This window comes from Melospiza melodia, chromosome 1 (genome assembly GCF_035770615.1).
Source record: "Melospiza melodia melodia isolate bMelMel2 chromosome 1, bMelMel2.pri, whole genome shotgun sequence".
In the NCBI taxonomy this organism is placed as follows: Eukaryota; Metazoa; Chordata; class Aves; order Passeriformes; family Passerellidae; genus Melospiza; species Melospiza melodia.
The window spans coordinates 24,497,194-24,518,532 of NC_086194.1; the positions used below are offsets into that span (position 1 = coordinate 24,497,194).

Genomic DNA, 21,339 nt, shown 5'->3' on the forward strand with positions numbered 1-21,339 from the left:
TTTTGTCCATACTTTTTGAACACCACTTACTCCTTTAAGATTGGGATTCTTCAGTAACATTTGGAGTTACTGCAAAATCAAACCTAACATTTTTGCTGTTGCGTATGTGTATTAAATCAAAACAATTCTGAAACTGAAATCTTATGCAAAAAGTATTAGGCCAGAAGAAGAGCAGTTTTAAAAGATTATTGTTTATGAGTGTGATCTGCAGAACTTCATGTGCTGGGGACAGGTTGTAGAGTTTACTGGTTTATGTTTAAAGTTGGTAGAGGTGGATGATTGTAATTAACTGTCAACTATTTCACCATAATTGGCAGATAATCAGTTGCTTCAGTCGTAAGTTCTTCTGGATAACTGAAATAAAAGTGTTTTTGCTCCCATGAAATCAGCCCTGTAAAAATGTCTCTCTTGCAAATTAAATGTCAGTTTTTAAAATTAGATAATTATCTTATATAGTTTATACTTCCATTTAGCTAATTACTTTATATGTCCTCTTCCCATTGAGATGGAGGGCTTAACAAAGTCTTGCCACTGGGTTCAGACAAACTCGAAATGAAAACGTTCTCTTGTTACAGATGACATTTTTAAAAGAGATTGAAGGAGAGGCTTGTTCCTTACACAGATAGATTTTTTTTTCCTATCTGTTCATTAAAATTTTTCTTCTTGGGTGTAAACAATTAAATGACGAAGTGAAGTACCCAACAATTAAACAATGTCACACTCCCATTTATCTGATACCTGTTATTTGCTGATACATACCTTTTGGTTGTAAAAACATGTTCCAGATGAGTTTTAATTCAACTGTAGGTGTCTTGCAAAGATACTTCCCAAAGCATACACTGAACTCATACTACTGTTATTAGCAACCCTTAAATAGGTGAAACAGCCATAAGCCTGCTTTAACACTTCGTCTTGATATTTTCAGGTCTTTATAGCAAAGCAGCTTGTAAAAATAATTGCCATTTGGGTATACCTATCATGTGTAGCATTAGAACCCACAGTTCTTTTCCTGTGACAGTATGAGGAAATTAAACTAAGACTAGAGAAAATTTAATAGGTAAGACCTGCTATAAGGTGTCTGCAGGCAGTACTAGTTAACCTGTCCTGCTCTGCCTACTGCAGTTCATTTGGTTATTGTTCAGATCAGAGTGGTGCTTTTAATATTTTAAAATTTTTTTTAACACTTTGAGTTTTTTCTTTTTTGGCAAGGAAGGAGAAGAGCATCTTGTAGTTTGCATCAGTTCCATGTATTCCTTGAAGTTATTTTATAAAATCTATTTTGTGCAGTTTTCTTACATGGATATTGTGTGGGCTGTGATACGTCTTTGACATTTCCCAGTTCTGCTGGATCAGCAGGACCTGCTACTCTGATGCAGGGAGGAGATAAGCAAGTTTATTCTGCTTTAGTATTGCTCTCTGCATGCTTAATCTTGGGTGCTACAAGATGTTCTCAGTGTGACTTGACATTTCTTGAAATTAAAGTTCAACTGGCTGCTATTTAATTTTCTGGCTTCTGCTCCCTTCCTCTTCCTCTTGAGGCTGGCAGTTTTACAGGACCCTGCTTGTTTGCTGTGGTACACAGAGGGAATCACTGGCAACAGACATTTTCTTGCAGATTTTCTTCATTACTGGAAGGGTTAACTTTAACAAGTCCAGTACACTGAAAAACATTTGATTTCTTTAAATAGTCTGTAGCCTTTTTTCCTGTTCCAGCCTGTGTGTTTTGCCCCTTTATTTTCCTCTTTCAGTCATTTGATCAGTTCTGTTAATGAAGGCAGGAAGAAAAACCACATGCATCACTGAGACCCTTTCAGAGTGATCCTGTGCTTCTGTGGGGTATTGGCACACTGGCTTTTTGCTTTCAACATGCTTTTGCAGTGCCTGCTTTTTAGAACAAATTAGGAGAATGAAATGCTCATGCTGTTTGGCCACGATATTTGAACCAGAGTTTGACTCCCTAGTTGAAAGGAGCATTATCTCTGACTTGGCCAGTTCTCATATACCTTTTGTGTTCTTCAGATGCAACACATTTTTGTCATTTAAGAGTTGTTACTTACCTTCATGGGAAGCAAAAAGGAACAAAAAAAAGTTTAAAATGTGTTTGAAGTGCCAAGCAACTTTGAATTGAGATAAATACAAAATGAAGTCTTCATAATATTAGGCTTTTACATAATTTGTAATTAGTCTTTGAAAGAAAGAAAGCTTCTTAAATGTTTACTACTGATACTCTTCCCCCAGCTGTGTCACTCATTGTCTCTCCTAAGGATATAGCATTGCTTGGTGAGCTGTGGGTTTGGCTGTTTTTGTCATGTGTAAACACTTCAAAATTGATTTATTTTTAAAATTTTTTGTTTGTTGGGTTTTTTGTGGTTTTTTTTTTTTTCTGTTGCTTTGGGTGGGTTTTTTGGTTTTTTTTTTTTTTTTAATCTGGGTTTTTGAGAATGGAATGAAGTGAAAAAAAGTAAAAGAGTGGACAGATAAAGAGGGAATTTTAATAATTAATCAATATTGTCTTTGCCTTAGTTAATGTTTTTAGAGAATTGATTGTTGTGGCTAGATGGTTAGATGTCATTCCCTATCTGCAGTAAACCTGTGGGTGTGCTCAGGAAGTACCTTAGAACTCTCTGAAAGAGGTCACAGGATCTTCAGCAAATATCCAGGCCCTTTGGCTTGCTTCTCCATTCTGATAAACTCACCAGAGTGCAAATTTCATAGTATTGTGAAGCATCTAGTAATTTTAATTCCAGATTTATCTGGCTGAGTGCGAACACAGATCAGAGCAAAGAAAATGAATTTTTCAAATAATATAACATTGTAGCTAGCCTTTATAATTGTTCTTAGGCTCATTGCAACTGTATCTCATTACATTTGCCATGAGCTTCTTTTAGAAGTTTTGTCTTCTGCTCACTGATGTATTTCTGTGAGTTCTTTTAGTGCTACAAATGATGTGTTCATGGAATTTCTCAGTCAGCAGTCCTTGTTTTTAGTGTCAGAATTTCTGTGGGGAACCATCAAGGTTCCCTGCTTTATTGGCCTTTTATGTCTGTAACCTAATTAGAATATTTTTTAAGTAAGTCTGAAGGTACTTCCTCACCCTTGGTAGTGAGAGCTCTGCTTTCCCAGACTGTGCATTGTTCCATCTGTTGTAGCCCATTTTTATGTTTGTGTTTGATGTCTCAGGAGATGCAGAACTGAAAGAGCCTTTCTGATATAGCAAATCCACCTCCTATTGCCTTGGGCTGTGACACCACAGGAGGAAACTGCCAAATAAAATCTGAGAGAGTTAAAGTGGAACTTGTGAATTTTTGTTCCTCCACACCTCAAACCACTTTTAACAGCTTGGCCGCTATTATCTTCTCAGTTGTCTTATATTCTTAATGTCACTTTTGGTTTGGCATTCATCCAGGCAGTAAACACATTCTGGTGCTGCTTTGTCTATAGCAGCAAAGTTTTGATCTTTCTGCTTATCCTGTATCACTTAAATTCTCACCAGGTCCTTACACATTTTGACATAATCAATTTTCACCTGCTCTACCTTTAATTGCTGCTACCCCAATGGGTCTGTCAGATATTTTGCTATCTGAATAACTGCCCTGTTGATTTTCCAGTTTTCAACTCATTGTATGTGCAATACTTCTTCTCTTGGTGTTTCAAGGTCTGCAATGAAATATTCCTTTTTGTCTCAATTCTGACATCTAGAATGAGCGACACCACTAATTTCCACCAGTGTTTCAGGTGCTCACTGCTCTCCTCCTTAAGCAAGTGTCCAAACAAAATCTGCTTGAATAGCAAGTATTCTGTTTCAGGTCACTTCTCACTGTTTTTCTCTGCTGTGGAGCCCGGAAGAAATTAATGGCAACTGTTGCGGTTAGCTTGAGTCTTTCTCCCTCTTTCTGTAGTTACTTCAATGCAATTTCTTCTGGTTTTATTTCTATCTCTAGTTGAAACAAACAATTCACAAACCTGAAAGCTGTTTTTTTTTCATTACATTGTTTTTGTTATTATCTTTTTCCCTTGTTTAACTGCATTTTCAGAATTACATTAATTTGTATTTTTGAGTCCAAACATAAACGTTATGTTTAAGCATTATTATTGTCATATTGGTTGGTTGTTCCTATGCTGTTTACAGCAGCCATGTTGAACCACTGATTTTAGTTTTGTGAAAGTTATTTTTTCCACTACTTTGTCACTGTTACTGTTATTTGTTTTCATTCCATATTAACAAGCTGGTATGTTGTAGCATCCATAGACTGTAGACTCTGGCCAGGGTTTCTATCCCCAGGGTCTTGACAGGCTCTTATTAAAATCAGTGCCATATCCTGCCTGCCTTCTTACCTGTTCTGGGTGCTGTGACTTTCCTTTGTAGATTTCTCATCTTCCTGTGGCCTGTGTATAAGCATGGTATGAATAATTAATTCAAGCCAGCCAGAACTACCTTTATGATTTCATGCCCTGAAACCCTCTGAAGACTGGGAAATAGCCAGGCTTCAGAGTGTGTCCCTTTGTACACCTTCTCTGGGAATTTTTTCCTTCTGTGATTCCTCTTCTAGCTGTACCCTATGGTTAGATTCCTTAAATGTGGGGGTAGAATTTTTTCTCTATTTTCTTCCTTTAATTTTGGAACAAGGCACTGGTATAACCTGTTTCTCACTACAGACTCTACTCAATTCTACTCAATCCAATATTTCCTTGCTTTCTATCATCAGGAATTTTTCAGGATAGAAGTTGTCATGGAATGGATTAGTTGAAGTGTTAGGGCATGGGTTGGTCTTGATGATCTTAAAGGTCTCTTCCAACCTAGTGATTGTGTGATTGAGAACATTGGCTGTTTTTTACCTAAGTTAGCCACTGCTCGTATAAGCAGTGAAGCCCATGCAGAAGTAACATTTCTTTGATATGCCTCTTGATTTGGTTGCTGTCAGATTGAAGATACTTTCTCCAAGGATGAGAAGTCAGTCTCCCGAAAGGAAATTGGGCTAAAGCCTGTTTGAGGATTAAGGCATAGTGAGAAGATTTTTTGATGCCATTTTCTTTTAACTTATTTTTTCCTTGGCTACTGATTTACATGATCTGATTTTTTTCACCCATTTCACTCTACTGTTTAAATAAAAATAGGCTTGATTTAAATTATATCCTAGAATTGGAAACATTCCTTCATCTTATCTGGCATCTGAAACTGTTCAGCTGGAGCCATCCTTGCTGATTTTGTGGAGTGTAATTTGTTTAATCCTTTGTTTCAGGAGGTGTCTGCTGATCCTTCAGGGACTCTCACAGCTGCTGAAGAGAGAAAAGAGAAGGTGCCAAGCCCACATCTCAGTCATCTCGTAGTTTTGACATCTGGCAATTCGCTGTATGGCTTGGCAGAGAGAGTGGTGGCCACAGAATCCTTGTAGGTTGTTTACTATACATGCTGTATTTGTGATCCCTGAAAGCTATTGATAGTTTAAAAAATTGTGGTTACATTTCAAAACCTTCTTGACAGGTCAAGAATTCCTACCTCTCAATGTGATTTTAAGTATGAGTGATAAAGGTGATTTTTGTAATTGAAGGTACTGGAGTCTAATTCTTAGGTCTAGCAACATGCAAACACAAGAAATGAAATTTTACTGCAGATGAGCCAGTAATTTCTGACAATACATGGCCAAATGTATAATGAAAAAAGTTTAATTTCAAAGAGACTAGTGGGAATATTTAATCTGTATGATTCATTTTCACCTTATATTAAATACTTGACTCAGAACTGCTTAGTTTGTATCAGTTTGGCTTGAATCACTGTGTTCTTTGCAATGGGTAGAAGTGTACCTATGTCACATCTCAGGAGAAGAAGACATTGTAAAGAATTAATGCAAATGTAGCAAAGTGATTTTTATTTGATAAGAATAATAGTAAGAGTCCGCTAGGAATGATTTTTTCTTCACATGAGATGACACTTAAAGATTGAGTTAATTTTTTTTTATTTATGCTTAGTTAGAAATATATTTCCTAGGAATATGAGATCAAGTTCTGTTTCATAGATCCACTAGCACAAAATTTATTGGGAATGTTCTTTTGAAATTCTAATATGGATTTATTAATATTGATGTTGACTGTCCTGTGGTGGAAATTGTGTGACTCTTGGTCACTGACTTTACTAGACCTAGGCACGGACTTTTGCAGTGTATCCTCAGAAAAATAGAAATATGAATTTTTGATGTTCAAGCCTTAGTCTCTTCATTAAAATATTTTCTTGTTTGCAAATAGATTTTAAAATTGCCAGAATTGAGACTGCTAGTTGATATACTGGCACGCAACTGATACAGTTCTTCTTGGGACTAAACTTTCCAAGGTTGCATATTGTTATTGCCAGATATGTCAGCTGTAGAGTAAAAATTGTAAAGAGACATGCCAAACGTTGCACTTAGTTCACAGTAAATTTTCTTTGCTTTCAAAGGGTATTTCTGGCTGAGCAGTTTGAATTTCTTCAGCCTCATCTTGATGCAGTGATGCCAGCTGCCAAGAAGCCTTTTCTTCAGCAGTTCTATTCTCAGGTCAGAATGGTGTAATTCACAGCTGATTTTCATACAGAAGATTTGAAACTTGTACATTATGGTGAAAATACTTCTATATCGTAGTTATATGTTGCTCCTACTGAAGCAAATTTTATTTATTTTCTGTTTCAGACAGTGTCAACTGCCAGTGAACTACGTAAACCAGTTTATTGGATTGTTGCTGCTAAAGCCATTGACTATGAACAAATGCTTCTACTGATGGCTAATGTGAAATGGGATGTGAAGGAAATCATGTCACAGCACAATGTATATGTAGATGCTCTTTTAAAGGTGAATAGTTTATGGGAAGTGGTGTGCTAGAATTTATATAAACACTGAATTGCTGTAATATTTCACTATAACTGTTAAGGTGGCATGGCTAGGATGATATATCATCCTTACAAAGGGAAAATTACTATGAGATCTGTCCAGAAGTGTCATTATTCTTACTTCTCAAGCATTGTTTTCAGTGATGATTTTTTGACTACATGGTGTGTGAAAGTGACCAAAGAAGTTTAATGAGTCTCACATCAAAGTTTTGAATGGTAGAGAAGTGTGTAGTAAACAGAGTAACACTGAGGGAAATTCAGTGGCCAGAGATAGCATTTAAAAAAAAACCCCAAAACACACTATTTGCTGTTCTGAATAATTTTGCTGATTGTCTTTGAGATGTATCATGGGAGCTATAGGTCAAATCAGCACCAATAATGATCATGCAGTATCTAATTGAAGTTGCTATATTTAGAAGTTAATATTTGAAAAGAAATCTAAAGAGAAGTTATTCACCCAACTTGTCGATTGCATTCAGTAGATGTCATTATACAATTGCCATGTGTTAAGGCATACAAAACTAGTTTTTGGGACAATCCCTTTCTCATCTTTTTATGTATGCCTAATTAATGTTTCTAAAGGTCTTCAGAGAGAAGTTCTGGCAGTGGAAGGATTATGCTAATTAATTATACTGTATTAATTACTAGGTCTTTTCAGAGAAACTGAAAATTTTATTTTAAAGATGTGTGAAGTGTGAATCACAGAAAAAGCTACACATCTGTGTGGAAAAACAGTTTGGATAACACCTTCATACTTTGTAGCTATTCTCTGCTATAAAAAAAAAATCAAGCCGAAGAAGGAAGAATTTGACAGAGGATGTATCATTGCACTGAAATTGATGGAATCTTTGTGATTATCCTTGTTTATGCTGCTGTTACCAGTTTGTGCTTAAAATACTTGATCTCAGAGTAAAGCTTTTTGTCTTCTGTGTGTTTGCAACTGCTGATGAACTTGCTTCAGGACATTCAGAGCTAATATCATTTAAAACCAGTTTTGGTTTCTCTATTCTATAGCTAGTACTAGTTGCTACAAAAGCTTTTAAATAACTGCTAAGTAATGAGGGATTTTCAGGGTACACTGGGACTCCAGGAACATCAGATGTGAGCAGAGATTGAAGGAATAATCAACTACTTTCAGTCGTGTGCACACATACACAAAGTTCTACATTCAGTCATAATATGTTGGAAGCAGATAAAATGGGGAAAGAAGATGGTTGAAGAAATAGGTTATGGAGCATTAGACATCTTCATCTTCAGAAGAATGAATTGTATACCAGTTAAAGCATGACATTGTGTTGCCTGCATTTTGTTGCCAAATTAATCTTTCAGAAAATTTGTGTTAAATGCCAGTTGGTTACTGTAGTTCTCTTCTGACTTTCTTCACTTACTGAATTTTTGAGAGAGTCTGTAAGAGGAAAAGGAAAAAACCCTAGATTAACAGCCTTGGAAATAAAATCTCTGTTGGGCAAGTATAATCTTAAAGGACTGCACTGCAAATTACTTTTGCTGGTTATACAGAGGAGCTCATTACCATTCTGCTTGACATTGAAGTAATTTGATACTTTTTTATATGATAAAGGCTTTAATCATTGGAAAAGGACTTCTGTTTCACTTTATGTCACAAAAATCTTTGTAGCAGTAATTGCATCCAGTTATGACTACTTTCTCACTCAAAATATCAGCTGAAATCCATCCAGGCCATTCATTATTTGTGTGGAAACAGGTGCCTTCTTTTAACCTAAACTGTTACCTAGTGCTGCTGTGTGGTCCTAAACTGTTGGATTTGACCTCTTTCAGTGGCTTCTCTCAGCTCCTTCTGAAGCACTGAGGAATTACCCAATGTGAAAGGTTGAAGAATGAAAAGGGGTTATAGTGTTTCTGAGCTTCTCTTTGAAAGCCGGTGGGGGTGGGTATTTAGAGGGATAAAGAGATCATCACTGAATTTCCTTCAGTGGCTGAATTTTGACTTAAAGAAGTTAAATATGAATTTAGGGAGTAAGGCAATGAAAATGGCATTTGAAGGATAAGCTGCTTGGTTCATTTTCAGAAGTGTCAGTTTCACAGAGAACTGTGGTTCTGGGGAACAGAGCAACAGTTCCTTTAAAAAAATTCACTGAGGTAAGGTTGTGAGTGATGTACTAGAAAGTGAAATGTTTTCTACTTTACACTTTGAGTTGTCTACAGTCTGTGCCTATTAAGCCTCTCTTCTTTGCTCTTACTTTTCAGTATTCTCTTTCGTGTACATTTCTAATTAGTTGTTGCAGTTGTTGGATGTACAGATATGATCTGCTTTTACCTTAAGGAATAAACATCTTTTATGTTCTGTTAGGAATTTGAAGAATTTAACAGGAGGTTGAATGATGTGTCTAAGAGAGTCCGTATTCCATTGCCAGTCTCCAACATCCTTTGGGAGCACTGCATACGCTTGGCCAATAGAACCCTTGTGGAAGGGTAAGTAATTATGAAGGTCTTGCTTTGGGATAAGTATGTCTATAATGATAATGTTTATTTTATAGAGTTAAAAATTTTATTGAGTTAAAAGTTCTAATTTTATAGTGTCCTTGTGAGTTCATGTGCTTTTGGGGACCCTAAAAACTATCAGTGCTTAACACACTCCTTAGCTGTTGTTTCACAATCTGGTGCAGCATTAAGCCCAAAGAGGGTGGTCTTGATCCTAGATACTGCTGAAGAATGACAGTGAATGTTTTACTAATGCATTTGAAAATGCAGCACTCCTTCAAAGAAACTTCTATATGAAAATTATCATTTGCAGCAGACCAAAGAAGGAAGCTGCAATATTAATCGTGAGTACTTCCATGGTGATGCCATTTATCCTTGACAAGAAAGAAAGATGGAGTTATCAGCACTATCAGTTTTCTTAAAGTAGCAATGGAACATGATTTTTCCAAATTCATCAAGAACAGAGAGATGTCTTAGTTGGCTTGCACAAGCACCTTAGTCAGGAACCTACACCTTGCTCATCCCTTGCTCTTGTAATCAGTGTCCCATTCTTTTTGGATTCAATTTTGTAGCCTGAGTATTGTAGACTTTTAATTCCCTGAATTTGTTTTTATGGTTTTGTCCCATATGATTGGGCTACATATGATTGGGCTCTTACCAGAGCTACTTCTGCATCATTGAATATGTGCTGTCTTCCACTCCCTCTACATGTTTCCGTACTTCTTTCCTGGTTTTCTTTAGCCTATTCACTCCCTACTGCCTATTTTATTTCTTTCCATCCCAGTCTCCTGCTGTCTGCTCTAAATGAGGATCTCAACAAAACACCCTTCTTCTCCAAGTGTTAGCTACCTATTGAGAATCATCTGCTTCCATAAAGCCATCATTTTTTAATCTCCTGCTCATTTTTTTCATGCCATCATCCTTTTGCATTCTCTAGCAGTCTCACAATTTCATGTTCAGGGTAACAACATCTATGCATGACCTGTCTCTGACTTCTCAATTCCTATTCATATAATATGTGGCCTATACAACTAGCTCCTCTTTTTTAAATTTTATTTTCTACTTTCAAATAAAAGAAAGTGAATCAAAGGCCTAACTCTTCTCCTCTCACTTCCCCTTGCCTTTCAAGTCAATAACACTGTCAATCACTATTAACCTCCTCTACCTCAGCCTTTGTGTTTGTTTTCAACTTGTTTCCTTTTCTTACATCACATCTCATTCATCTTTTGTGGCTTCAGTGTTGATGAACCATTTAATCCTTATCTGTGAAGATCATCACTCATATGTCTTGCTCCATGCCACAGTTTAGGTTCATATTTGTGACTTTCCATGAAACTTTGACCTTTACTTTTGCCTAAGCAGGTTGGACTAGGAATATTTTCCTGATATAATTTGTCCTGTACCATTTCTGAGAGTGTAAAAAGTACTCATTACCATCTTCTCCCAAATATTTGCCTGTAATTTCTTATTCTTGGCCAGTTCTGTTATTTTTATGTATCTTGTAGGTTCTTTTCCCACTGTGAAAAGGAAAGGAAGGTGTTCTGAATAGCTGACTCTCTGAATGTGTAACTTCTTTTATCTCTGCATTCAATGAATGTATGGAGTTAAAAGCCATGAAGGCTTTTTAAGACTCATCCAGTTAACTGAAATTACTTTCATCAGGCTCTTCACTGAATGAAGAATTGCCTCCACTGCAGTCAGCTATATCTTTCTTTAAATTTAGTCCTTCCCTATCTCCTAGTTCTGTGTTCTCTTCTGTTTCCCTGCTGGCTTCTTAAGCCAACTGAAAATCATCTACTAGTCTTCTATGAATGTCCAGAGGACTTTTGCCTTGGCCCTCTTTCTTTTTGCCTCTGTTACTTTTGCATTCTGCAAATTCTTTCTGTGTACCAACTCTAAGTATGATATTTCTTCATATTCTTAACCTGACCTTGCTGTGCATCCACCTGCATGTTTCTGCTGCCTCTTCTGTATCAAACCTAATAATCTAGGGAGTGTATAATAATTAGGATTAACTTTGTGAAACAGTGAAAAACTGAGCTTATTTTGGATTTGGTACAGGGGAAGAGTGGGGCAGGGTTCTCACTTGTGGGAGCAGCTGGTGGATGAGCTGGTTTAAGTCTCTCAAGTCACTGTGCCCCTGACCCTGTACACAGTTGAAACTGGTGTTCTTAAGAGCATTGCTGTGTCACTTCCTTTGATCTTGACAAATGCAGTTCCTTATCCATTTGAAGAACTGCAAAAATTGTTTTCCTTGTTTGTTGCCTATCACTCCGCTGTGATCATTGCTAGTGTTACCCTGCCCTTAAACTCATCTACTGTCTCCTCTAACCTGTCACTAATTTCCTGTCAACCTGTTCTCATTAAATCCTCTACTTCTCACAGAGATGAGCCAGTGCTGCCACCCTTCATCCTCTGGCTGCTGTGGCTTTTTTTGAACAAGTAGCTTTGTGTCTTTGCTGCTCCCACTTGGTTCAGGAAGCTCCTGGTGACCATTCCTAAAGCTGCTCTGGTACCTTTGAAACTCCAGTTGTTGTGATCACTTGAAACCACTGTCCAGTGTGCTAATTAGCATTGGTTTAATTTACTCTAACTTGTAGTAAATTGTTCAATGTGGGATTTTTTGTGGCATTTGGGAGAGGAGGGTGCGATTTTTCTAAGTATCACTGGGTACAGTGGGGTTCTGTTCAATAACTGGGCCAAAATGCGTTGTACTAATGCAAATAAAACTCTGCAGCAGACATCCTAAGAGAAGCTCTTGTCTGCTTTTGACTTAAAACCATAACTTTGCTCCTCCTCAAGGTTCAAAATACTAAGTTAATTAATTACTAATTAATTTTGAGGAGCAAAATTAATTTTTATTTCCTTCTAAGTTCTGCTTTTCACTGTTTCTCTTTTTAGTTATGCTAATGTAAAGAAGTGCAGTAATGAAGGACGTGCCTTGATGCAACTGGATTTTCAACAATTCTTAATGAAACTAGAAAAGTTAACAGACATTAGGCCTATTCCAGATAAAGAATTTGTGGAAACCTACATTAAAGCATACTACCTGACAGAAAATGACATGGAATCCTGGATAAAAGAACATAGGGTAAGAGTTAAATTTGCGTTCTTTCCCTCTCTATTGAGAAAATTCACCCTGATGATAAAAACATCCTAACAACTATAAATAATCAATTATTTTATGTGTTAAAAATGAATATAGGCATATATGAAAATATGTACATTTTCATTTATTATAATGAAACTTACAGAAAGTTTCATTATAATAAATATTATTATAATAATGTTTATTATAATAGAAGCAGTATAAATATAAGTGTATGTGTGCATGGATATGTTCAACTTTATGATATGAATGATATGATATAATGCTTAATCAGAATTTCTTGCTGAGATAAGTCTATATTTGTGTTTTGTAAATATTCAGATGCTTTCACTCTAGCATGGACTAACAATTATAACAGATCTTTGTTAGTAATGTCACATGCTATTGGGGATACCCATCTTTGAAGTAAAAAGTCTTTTAAAGTGAAGCACTTGAAATCTGTATTTTGGGATTAAATCCCACTAGAAATGGAGGAAAGAAATAAGTCTTTGAGTGAATTTTCCTTGTATTGCCTGGAGACCCAAGAGAGATTGTGAGTTATGGGGTTTGATGACCTACAGGGAAAAACTCTTTTTTAAAACACGTTGGTGGAAGCTGTTTTGGATATTGTTAAGACATAAAGGTATTACTGGCAAATACGATATTTTCTCAGGTGTTAAGAATTGTTTTCTTCACATTTTTGACACTTTTTCCTCCTTTATCATACACTGAAATCAAAATCGTTTGGAGACTCTGCAGACAGAAGCATTTAGAAGCTTATTGGAAATGGGAAGTCAAAATAAAAAAAGATCACCAACATTTATCACAGTTTTTAAAAAAAAAAAAAAAGGTTTTGTGTTGAAAGCTTAATCATTTGCATACGTTTTCCCACCAAGCCTCCCAAAGAATGGAAAACACATTAAAAATTGATTTATGTACATGTTCACAGACTTACTTTATGTGAACTCTTTCCAGTACTTTTAAAGTCATAAGCATTTTCCATTATAAGCCACCATGTAGCAAAATACAGTTTTGTCCTCTGCCTCAACTATGAAAACTATCCAGACATGACTGCACTACAGCTTTAAATCTTCCCTGTGTACTGATGCTTCTATCAGTTGTGAAATCCACACTGAGTATGTCTGTGTATTTTAAAATTTTGTCTTTGTCTGGTGTTTTATTCTGCCCTAACTTGATCTGGTTTTGTTTGCCAGGAATATTCCACTAAGCAGCTGACCAATCTGGTGAATATTTGTCTGGGCACCTACATCAACAAAAAGGCAAGACAGAAGCTGTTAGCTACCATTGATGACACAGACAGGCCTAAGAGATAACTGGAGAAAGCTGCTTTCTTTCTGACATGTGAAGCATGCAGACATTTCTCTCGTGGACTAATGACAACATTAGAAATGTTGTGCATGACCTTTCCTAGCAACATTGGAGACACTCTGAAGTGAAATTGGTCTAAAATATGACTTTTCTAATCTTAGAATTATTTTCTGTTGTTTTTCTTTTTTTTTTTCTTTTTTTTTTTTTTTTGATTACTTGCCCTTAGTGAAGGGCCACTCTGTGTCATTGATGAGCTATATGTTTTACAAAAGTGTATACTGTAAGTAAAATCAAAATCAGAAACACAATGGTTTAATATATCATTGATGCTCTTTTTAAATAAAAGGGCTACTTGAAAATATGATTTCTTTCCTCCCTGCTTTCACCTCCAGAAATTGTGCTGTATTATAGTTCAGTGTAAAGTGAAAGGATATGTATAATAATTTGATCTATGTATCCTGCATGTGGATTAAGAGTGCAGACCAACTAAGTACTCTCACGTTGGAGCCCATCATCTTCATATGTATTTAAAAATGTCTGTTTATTTCAGAATTAATTTAGTCATATCAAAATGATTGACTTCAGATTAATAGAAGATAATAAACATTGTATGCTAATACAATTTGTTTGTGAGACTTTGTTTTTCCAATTCAGCAATGCAAAATGCCAGCAATAATGCCAGGGAATCAGAGGAATGTTTTTCTGACCGAAGTTTTGGATTGATACTAAGATAGTCTTCCTGTTTCCTGCTTTGCTGTTGCATCCTGAGTGATCATGAGCAAAGTAAAATGGCTTGACTGCATATGTGTCCTGGAAATCAATTTGTCAGAGCATCACCGACTTCCCTGAAATTTTCTGCTTTACCTTTGGTTTTCAGTATGTAAATTTTCAGGAATTTTATTTTTTATTACACAGTCGACTTTCTGGAGTGCTGTCTGACCATTTTAAAGGAACTTTGAGCTAATAGGTAAAATTAAGTACAGGGGCTGCAATCCACTGGTGTGTGCAGCATGCTGAATTCTCAGTTTGGGATTCATACTTGCCATTGTTCATTAATTTAGACATGAGGGAACCAGGAGTTAGTGAATATCAGCAGTACTGCAGTGACAGAAAGTTGCCTCATGGAGTCATCATGATTGTTCTTTTCTGTGGCCTGATTTCCTCTTCAGAAGTGTACTGAGCATCATTGTGTGAGTTTAGAGAAAGCCTGTATACAATTTTAGAATAATAATAGAGTTTACATTTTAAACATTGACTGTGTGGTATTCAGCTTCCTTGATTATCTGTATTTCAAGGGAAATAAGATTTAAAACAAAATTTACACTGTTCTTTATTGACCATGCTGTCTTGCCTAGTTCTGTTTAAATCTTGCTTAGAGGTTTGTCACCATATATGTTGAAGCTGAATCACTTTAATCCTAATTAAAAAGGTGGGACAGATGAAAGTGTGCACTTCTGCGTCAGCCTGTCTGCCCTGCAGTCAAATCCTGAGCGAGAGCTCTTGGAAGAAACAGAAACATATTGGAGACTATTAGTGTAAAATATCTTTCCATTTTCTTCCCTTGGATGAAATAAGAAATTCAAATATCTTTACCAGAGATTTGGTGAGCTGAACACATTTAATTTCTCCTGAGCTGCTTAGGTCACTGTAATTTTAGTGACCTAAGCAGCTCAGGAGAAATTAAAGGTAGAAGTATTATCATTGGAATGCAGGGTCAAGGTGAGCAATTGCATAAGCCACAATCAGGAGTGATTTTGTTGTAGTATATCTATAGTTTGACTTGTTATTTTTAAGTAAGCTCCCAACCAAATCCTTGCTACCCAGGATTGATGCCAAGCAAGAAGCTGCATAGCTAAATGGCCTACATACACTCTTAGATACATGTTTTTAGGTTGCCCTGTGTGAAATCAGGTGTTGGACTCATTCATCTTTGTGGGTGTGTTCTAACTCAGATTATTCTATATATTGCTTGGTTCTGACTGGCTAATGAAGCTAAGTTTTCACTGAGTGCTGAATTGTTATCTCACTAAGGATATGTTCGGTAGTTGCCATCCTCTGATATGATTTTTTTTTATAAAATTGATTTTGAGCATCTCTGTGCATCTTTGTTCTCCTCTGCAATAAGCCTCATACTGCATTTTCTGCAGTAGAGAATATAACTTAAATATCCTTTATGTTTTAGAGGAGTATTTTGCAAAACTTTGATAATAGAAGAAAATTGGCTTCAGTCTCCAAGAAGACTAACCAGCAGTGCAGAAGTGGGCATCTGCAATCCTTCTTTAGCCTGATGAAGACTAAATCCTGGTGTCCAGGTCCTCTGATATTTGTTACACTCACCTGGAACATAGATGAGCAGTTTTCAAGTCTGGTTAGGCAAAATCTGTACCTGCACTCCACTGACAGCACACAACTGGCTTTCCTACTGTCAGCTTCTCTCAGCTATATCTCATGGTGACACTGTCCTTCCAAAAAGCAAGAAACTGGGATGAAAATAGCAGGAAGCCAGCTGATTGCTTGTATGGCCCTGATGTACAATTGAGGTCCTTGCTTTGGTATAGGTTTAATTATTCAAAGCATATGGAAAAGACCTTCTTGGATCAGCTGGTGGGACAGTACACAGAGCAGCCCCTGGAGGTGTGAATTCTACTGCTCAACAGGGTGGAACATGGGTATGACATGATTTCAGGCAAGTAGCTACATTTTCAGGTAATTGACTCTTCCATATTCCATTTTCCCCACATGCCTAAGGGTCTTCCCATGTGTACAATAAAAACTTGGCTTGTTTCTGATCTTCAGTGGGAAAAACCAGGCTCTGTCCAGATCTGCTTAGCAAGCCCTGGATGTGGTGTGTAGATTGCAGCTTGTGTTCACTGAAAGAACAGGCTCCCTTCTTTGCCCTTATGCCCTTAGGGGACAAAAGAGGATGTGTGATCAATGGCTGCCTCAAAGCTTCTGTGAAAGGTTTGCCTCCCTCTGAACTTTTTTCAGATGTGAATGATAAAGGTATGTTTTGGGATAGATACCAAATGCAAAACTGCAGATGTGAGTTGTGCTTTTATTGTGTCACAGAATGCAAAAACTCTAAGGATCCCCTCTTCTTGCGGTGAAAGTGATCTATTTGGGGTCTTTTCCTGTTTAAGACCTGCTATAGTGTAAATGACACAAATGGAGATGGTCCAAAAAATGCAGATTTATTTTATTCTTGATGGTATCTTTTTTATTTTTAACCACTGTTTGAAACAGCATAGGATAAAGGCTAAACATTGCACTGACAGTGGGATTATGGTACAAATATGGAAATAATTCAATTCACAAGCAGCAAGGTTTCTGTGCTTGATGGCTATTTAAGGATATTTGTGAGTTGTTTTTGCACTGCCAGAGCTGGTTTTCATCACAGCAGAGAGTTGGTTTTTAAGGATCTCCTGTTCATCCATGAGATCATGAAGTGTTATGTGGAACAGCATCTTTAGCTAATACTCAGGGCTTCACAAACACGTGTTTTAGTTTTTTTAAAATAGGCATAAATCAATAGCATGCCATATGATAAAACACACGTCTGAGAAAAAAATGATGACATTAGTAACCTTAGGTTTTGTGTTGTGGATCCAGTGCTTAATTTTGTGGAGTATTCTGTCCAGTCCCAGAGACTTTGTATGTATAAGCTAAATTAAAAATGGTTGTATGTGAACTAAACTTGAGTCTGCTTGGCTCTTCTTCTCTACAGTATACCTCAGCTGTGCTGGCTTGGTCTGGAGCTCTGGATACACGTGTGAAAAGAAAATCTACTTTCATAGCAGAGATGTACAGATCTGTGTTACAGAGATGTACAGATTTGTGGATTATCTTGCACAGATTTCAATATTGTCAGATTTAAAGTTGTCAAGTATCTGTCTAAATGTGTTGATCTTTGAAAAACAAAATATCCAAGCGAGCTGAGGATCTAGGGGAAGAGATACAGGGAGGTACCTCTTGTCACTAAGAACAAAATGAATGATCAGATGTGCAAAACGACTGCAGGTTTTTCTGAAGATCTTTCTTACAAATAAATCCAGAGTTTGTACCTGTATATATTTACTGCCCTATATCACTAGTAATTTTATTCATACATAGAAAGTCATCCCATTCATTGTATTTCAATAAACAATAAAAAAGAAATGTCACTTCAGCCTAAAAATAAAAAGGATCCTTGTATAGGAAAATTATCCTGGGGCTGCTATCTGAGAGCTGCAGGGATGACATTTGGAATATGCACCACGAATATGTGTTCCTTGAAATTCATCCTTATATTATTATGAAAATACATACACACACAGAGCTTTGTGTGCAATGTAAGGGACTACAAGAAAAGAATGGTAACATTGAACAAAAAGCCACATTCCCCTGGTTTCTCTGCTATCCTTGTCACTGGCACTGCAGCCTGGGTAAGTGGTGTGGAGGTGTTTGCTTGTGGGAGTAACAGGTGTCCATTGAGGACAAGGTCACATTCTGAGCTGGGGGCACTCCTGAGTTACTGCTCTGCTCCCTCTGCCACTGCCTGTGTGTGCTGCTCATGTGTGGTCTGCAGGAAGCGCCACACCTGAGCCTGCTGGAGAGGAGCTCCAGCACAGCCCAGAACACTGAAAGCATTGCAGGTTGGACTCTTGGTGGAGCATGTTGCTCTTGCCCTTAAGGAAAGGCTCATGGATAGTCATGTTTGCTGCCCTGGCTGCTGGGGAGCATACCTGTTTTGGATGTACAGCACTCCTGGGTCAGGGCATGGGTGGATCAAGCTGAAATGCAGGGGAAGGGCACCCTGGTGAAAATGTAGCTTGCTCTGGGAGAGCTTGCTGTCTCTTCAAACCTTGGACCGCAAGAAATGCAGGAATTCAAATGCCTGATGCAGTTTTTAGCATAGTACTAAGCATCTGTGAGTTTTCAGGACCATTTATTTCCAGAAGTGTAGGAAAATGTCATTTATGTAAATGAGTTTGACCTGGGGGTAATTCTTGGCCCTGAGCTGCTAGTTCAGCTGTCTCCTCCAGCACAGTTAGAATATTTAAGCAGCCAAATGTTCCAACCAGCTGAGTGGTCATGGGTGGTTTATAATGTGCTACATTTCACTAGAGAAAATATTTGCCAGGAATAGTAGTGGTGTGTCATGGCTGTAATGCCATTAGCCCTTCCTTCCCCTCTTGCAGATGCATCCCAGTGCTGTGCTGGTGTCTCTGCTGTTCAAAAATGCCTTTCCTTCTCAGACCTTCATGCTGAGTTCTGTTTATTTTTAGTGGGGTGTTTACTTCTGCCTTCAATTGCTCAAAATGTCTGCAGTGAGATGCAGGGCTCTGGTGATGCACGAGTTCTTCTGCCTTGTGTGCCAGGAGAGCTCTTGGTGTTTGTGGCTACCCTGGCTGGGAGAAAGGCTGCCCCAGTGGGAACACCTTGGAACTACTGCATACCACAGCAGCCAGGTCACAGAGTCATCCTGAGCTTTGGTTTGGGTTCTGCTCTGTCTCAATGCCTGGTGTTGAGAAGTTTGTTATATCTTCCTGTTCTTAACTCCCCTAGGTATAAAAGAAATGGCATTATCTATAACATCTTTTGAGGTGCTGTTAGGCCATAGGCACAAGCTGTACTTTCAGCCAGCTTTTGGTGACTTAACCCTGGGGAAGCTGAAACATGAACTGTTTCTTTTCACAGGGTAACAACAGGCAAACAGCCAATGTGGATCACATTTTAATTTTCCTTGAAGCTCAAGTTATATTTCTTAAGGTACTGAGTTAAGACCTAAATACCAGAATTAATGTGGAAAAAAAGCTAGACCAGGAGGTTCAAGGAGAGTGTAGATGAGGTTTAAAATCTTGCTTGCTCACAAGAAAATTAGGACATAAAATTCTTGGCCATTTATTTTTTTTACAAATATTATTTTTTGATAAAGCCTATATCTGAGACTCTTGCAAATGAATTAATCAGGTAAAGAGATTGGGGAATTTTTTTTCTATGCCTGTCCATGCTTTTTAAGATCTATGTCTTCAATAATGGGAAATGATGGGATAATATCTCTAGAGACTTTTTTTTTGAGGCAGTAAATTGATTAGCTTTGGTTGCCTGGGTGAGTGTGCAGACTCTAAGCTGGTAGGCTCTGTTGAAGATTCTGTATTATTAGTTCCCATGAACTTGGGTGCTCTTATCTCATGTCTTTAGGTTGACAGTCATTTCTGTATTAAATTTCAGTTTTCTGCATTTGAAAGAAGGGAATTGTATGAATAATTAAAACACATTCATTAACCTCTAATGAATGGTCAGTGAAGCTGGAAATTGGACTGAGTGACATGCATGTGGGATGTTTTGAACTGTGCTCTTTGTAGGAATGAGAAAAAAAATCTTGAAGTAGATAAAATTTTTTCTGGGGATCAGTATGTGCCTGTATCACAACCTAGAAAATAGAAGTATAATATTCTCTGGGGTTATCTGGTACTTTGTGATAAACCTTTCTGCTCTCACTATTTCAAGAGGTCAGTGAAGGATTTTCAGACTGGGGTCTTCTACTCTGTACTCTCAAATGTTTTCCTGAAAATGGGATAGTGTTCATATTTGCTGTTTTATAAACATTGATTTCTTAGGAAAAGAAAATTACAAAAAATGCAGAACACTGGACTTCTTTAAATGTTTTATTACTATATTTACCTTGCTTTACTTATACAGTGTGGAGGAGAACAGAGATTAAAGTGTTATCTTCTTTTTGCACATAATTGACAGGTTAATTTTTGGCAATTTTTTCTTTTGCATTCTACTGCACACTGCAAGACCAAAAAAGAGCACAGTAGTGGTCAGTGGCAGTCTGGGGAGGCTCTTTCCATGAGCATCACTTCCAGCTTACATGAGTCTTGCCAACAGCACTCGCGAGCTCCGGTCGTGAACACCATCATCACCCTGCTGGGGTTTCAGTTAAAACATGGAATTAATGATTTCTGTCACCTCGGGGGGACTGGAATCTAAGAATGACATAGGTTTCAGCCAAGTCTGGTAATCTCTGTTGTCTTGTGTATGCCCACAGCACAGAATCCCCCTCATCCCTCCTCCCAAAGGGCTGCCACCCCTTGTCACCCATCGGAGATGTCTCCCTCCCCTGTCCCCAGAGATTAACCCCTACAGCACCTTCCTTTGTGATAGCCTGGTTAGCACTGGTGCCAGTGAGGCTGGAGACAGCAGCCCTTGGAGTGGAAAGCAGAATCCAACCCTGAAATTGTTGAGGTGTTGAGCCATGCCTTCATGGGACGCCTGTGACCTGCATTGCGCCCATCCTGGCTGCGTGGATCCTCCAAGAAGAGGGCTGGAAGTGGCAGGGCAGCCAGGTAAAGAAAGGTTGTGAGAAACTGGCCAAAAACCCCAGGCTGGATGACAAGGATCCAGGGGCTGGTGACCAGAGGACACCTGACTGCCAAGAGAAGATAATCTGGTTTGCTGCACTGCCTTCCACATGCTGTTGAAGCAGGGGAGCAGCCTGGGGCACCACACAGAGGGCTGCCTCTCTCTCATGGGGTCACAAGCTCTCTGTCACGGTGCACAGGGAGAACATTCCTCCTAATGAAATCACCAGCCAGTCTCTGCTCCCTGCCCTTTGTGTTAG

The 21,339-nt window shown here is 37.8% G+C and overlaps 1 protein-coding gene across 1 annotated transcript in view; it reads left to right on the forward strand.

Annotated features, from left to right (window-relative positions):
* Positions 1–14,355, forward strand: part of VPS50 (VPS50 subunit of EARP/GARPII complex) — an 81,866-nt gene extending 67,511 nt beyond the window's left edge. The window contains exons 23-28 of the mRNA XM_063151418.1: positions 5,241–5,389; positions 6,431–6,527; positions 6,660–6,818; positions 9,186–9,307; positions 12,218–12,407; positions 13,619–14,355. Coding sequence (XP_063007488.1) covers positions 5,241–5,389; positions 6,431–6,527; positions 6,660–6,818; positions 9,186–9,307; positions 12,218–12,407; positions 13,619–13,738 — 837 coding nt within the window. The 3' untranslated portion in view covers positions 13,739–14,355. The remainder of the gene's footprint in view (positions 1–5,240; positions 5,390–6,430; positions 6,528–6,659; positions 6,819–9,185; positions 9,308–12,217; positions 12,408–13,618) is intronic.
* Positions 14,356–21,339: the final 6,984 nt, after the last annotated feature.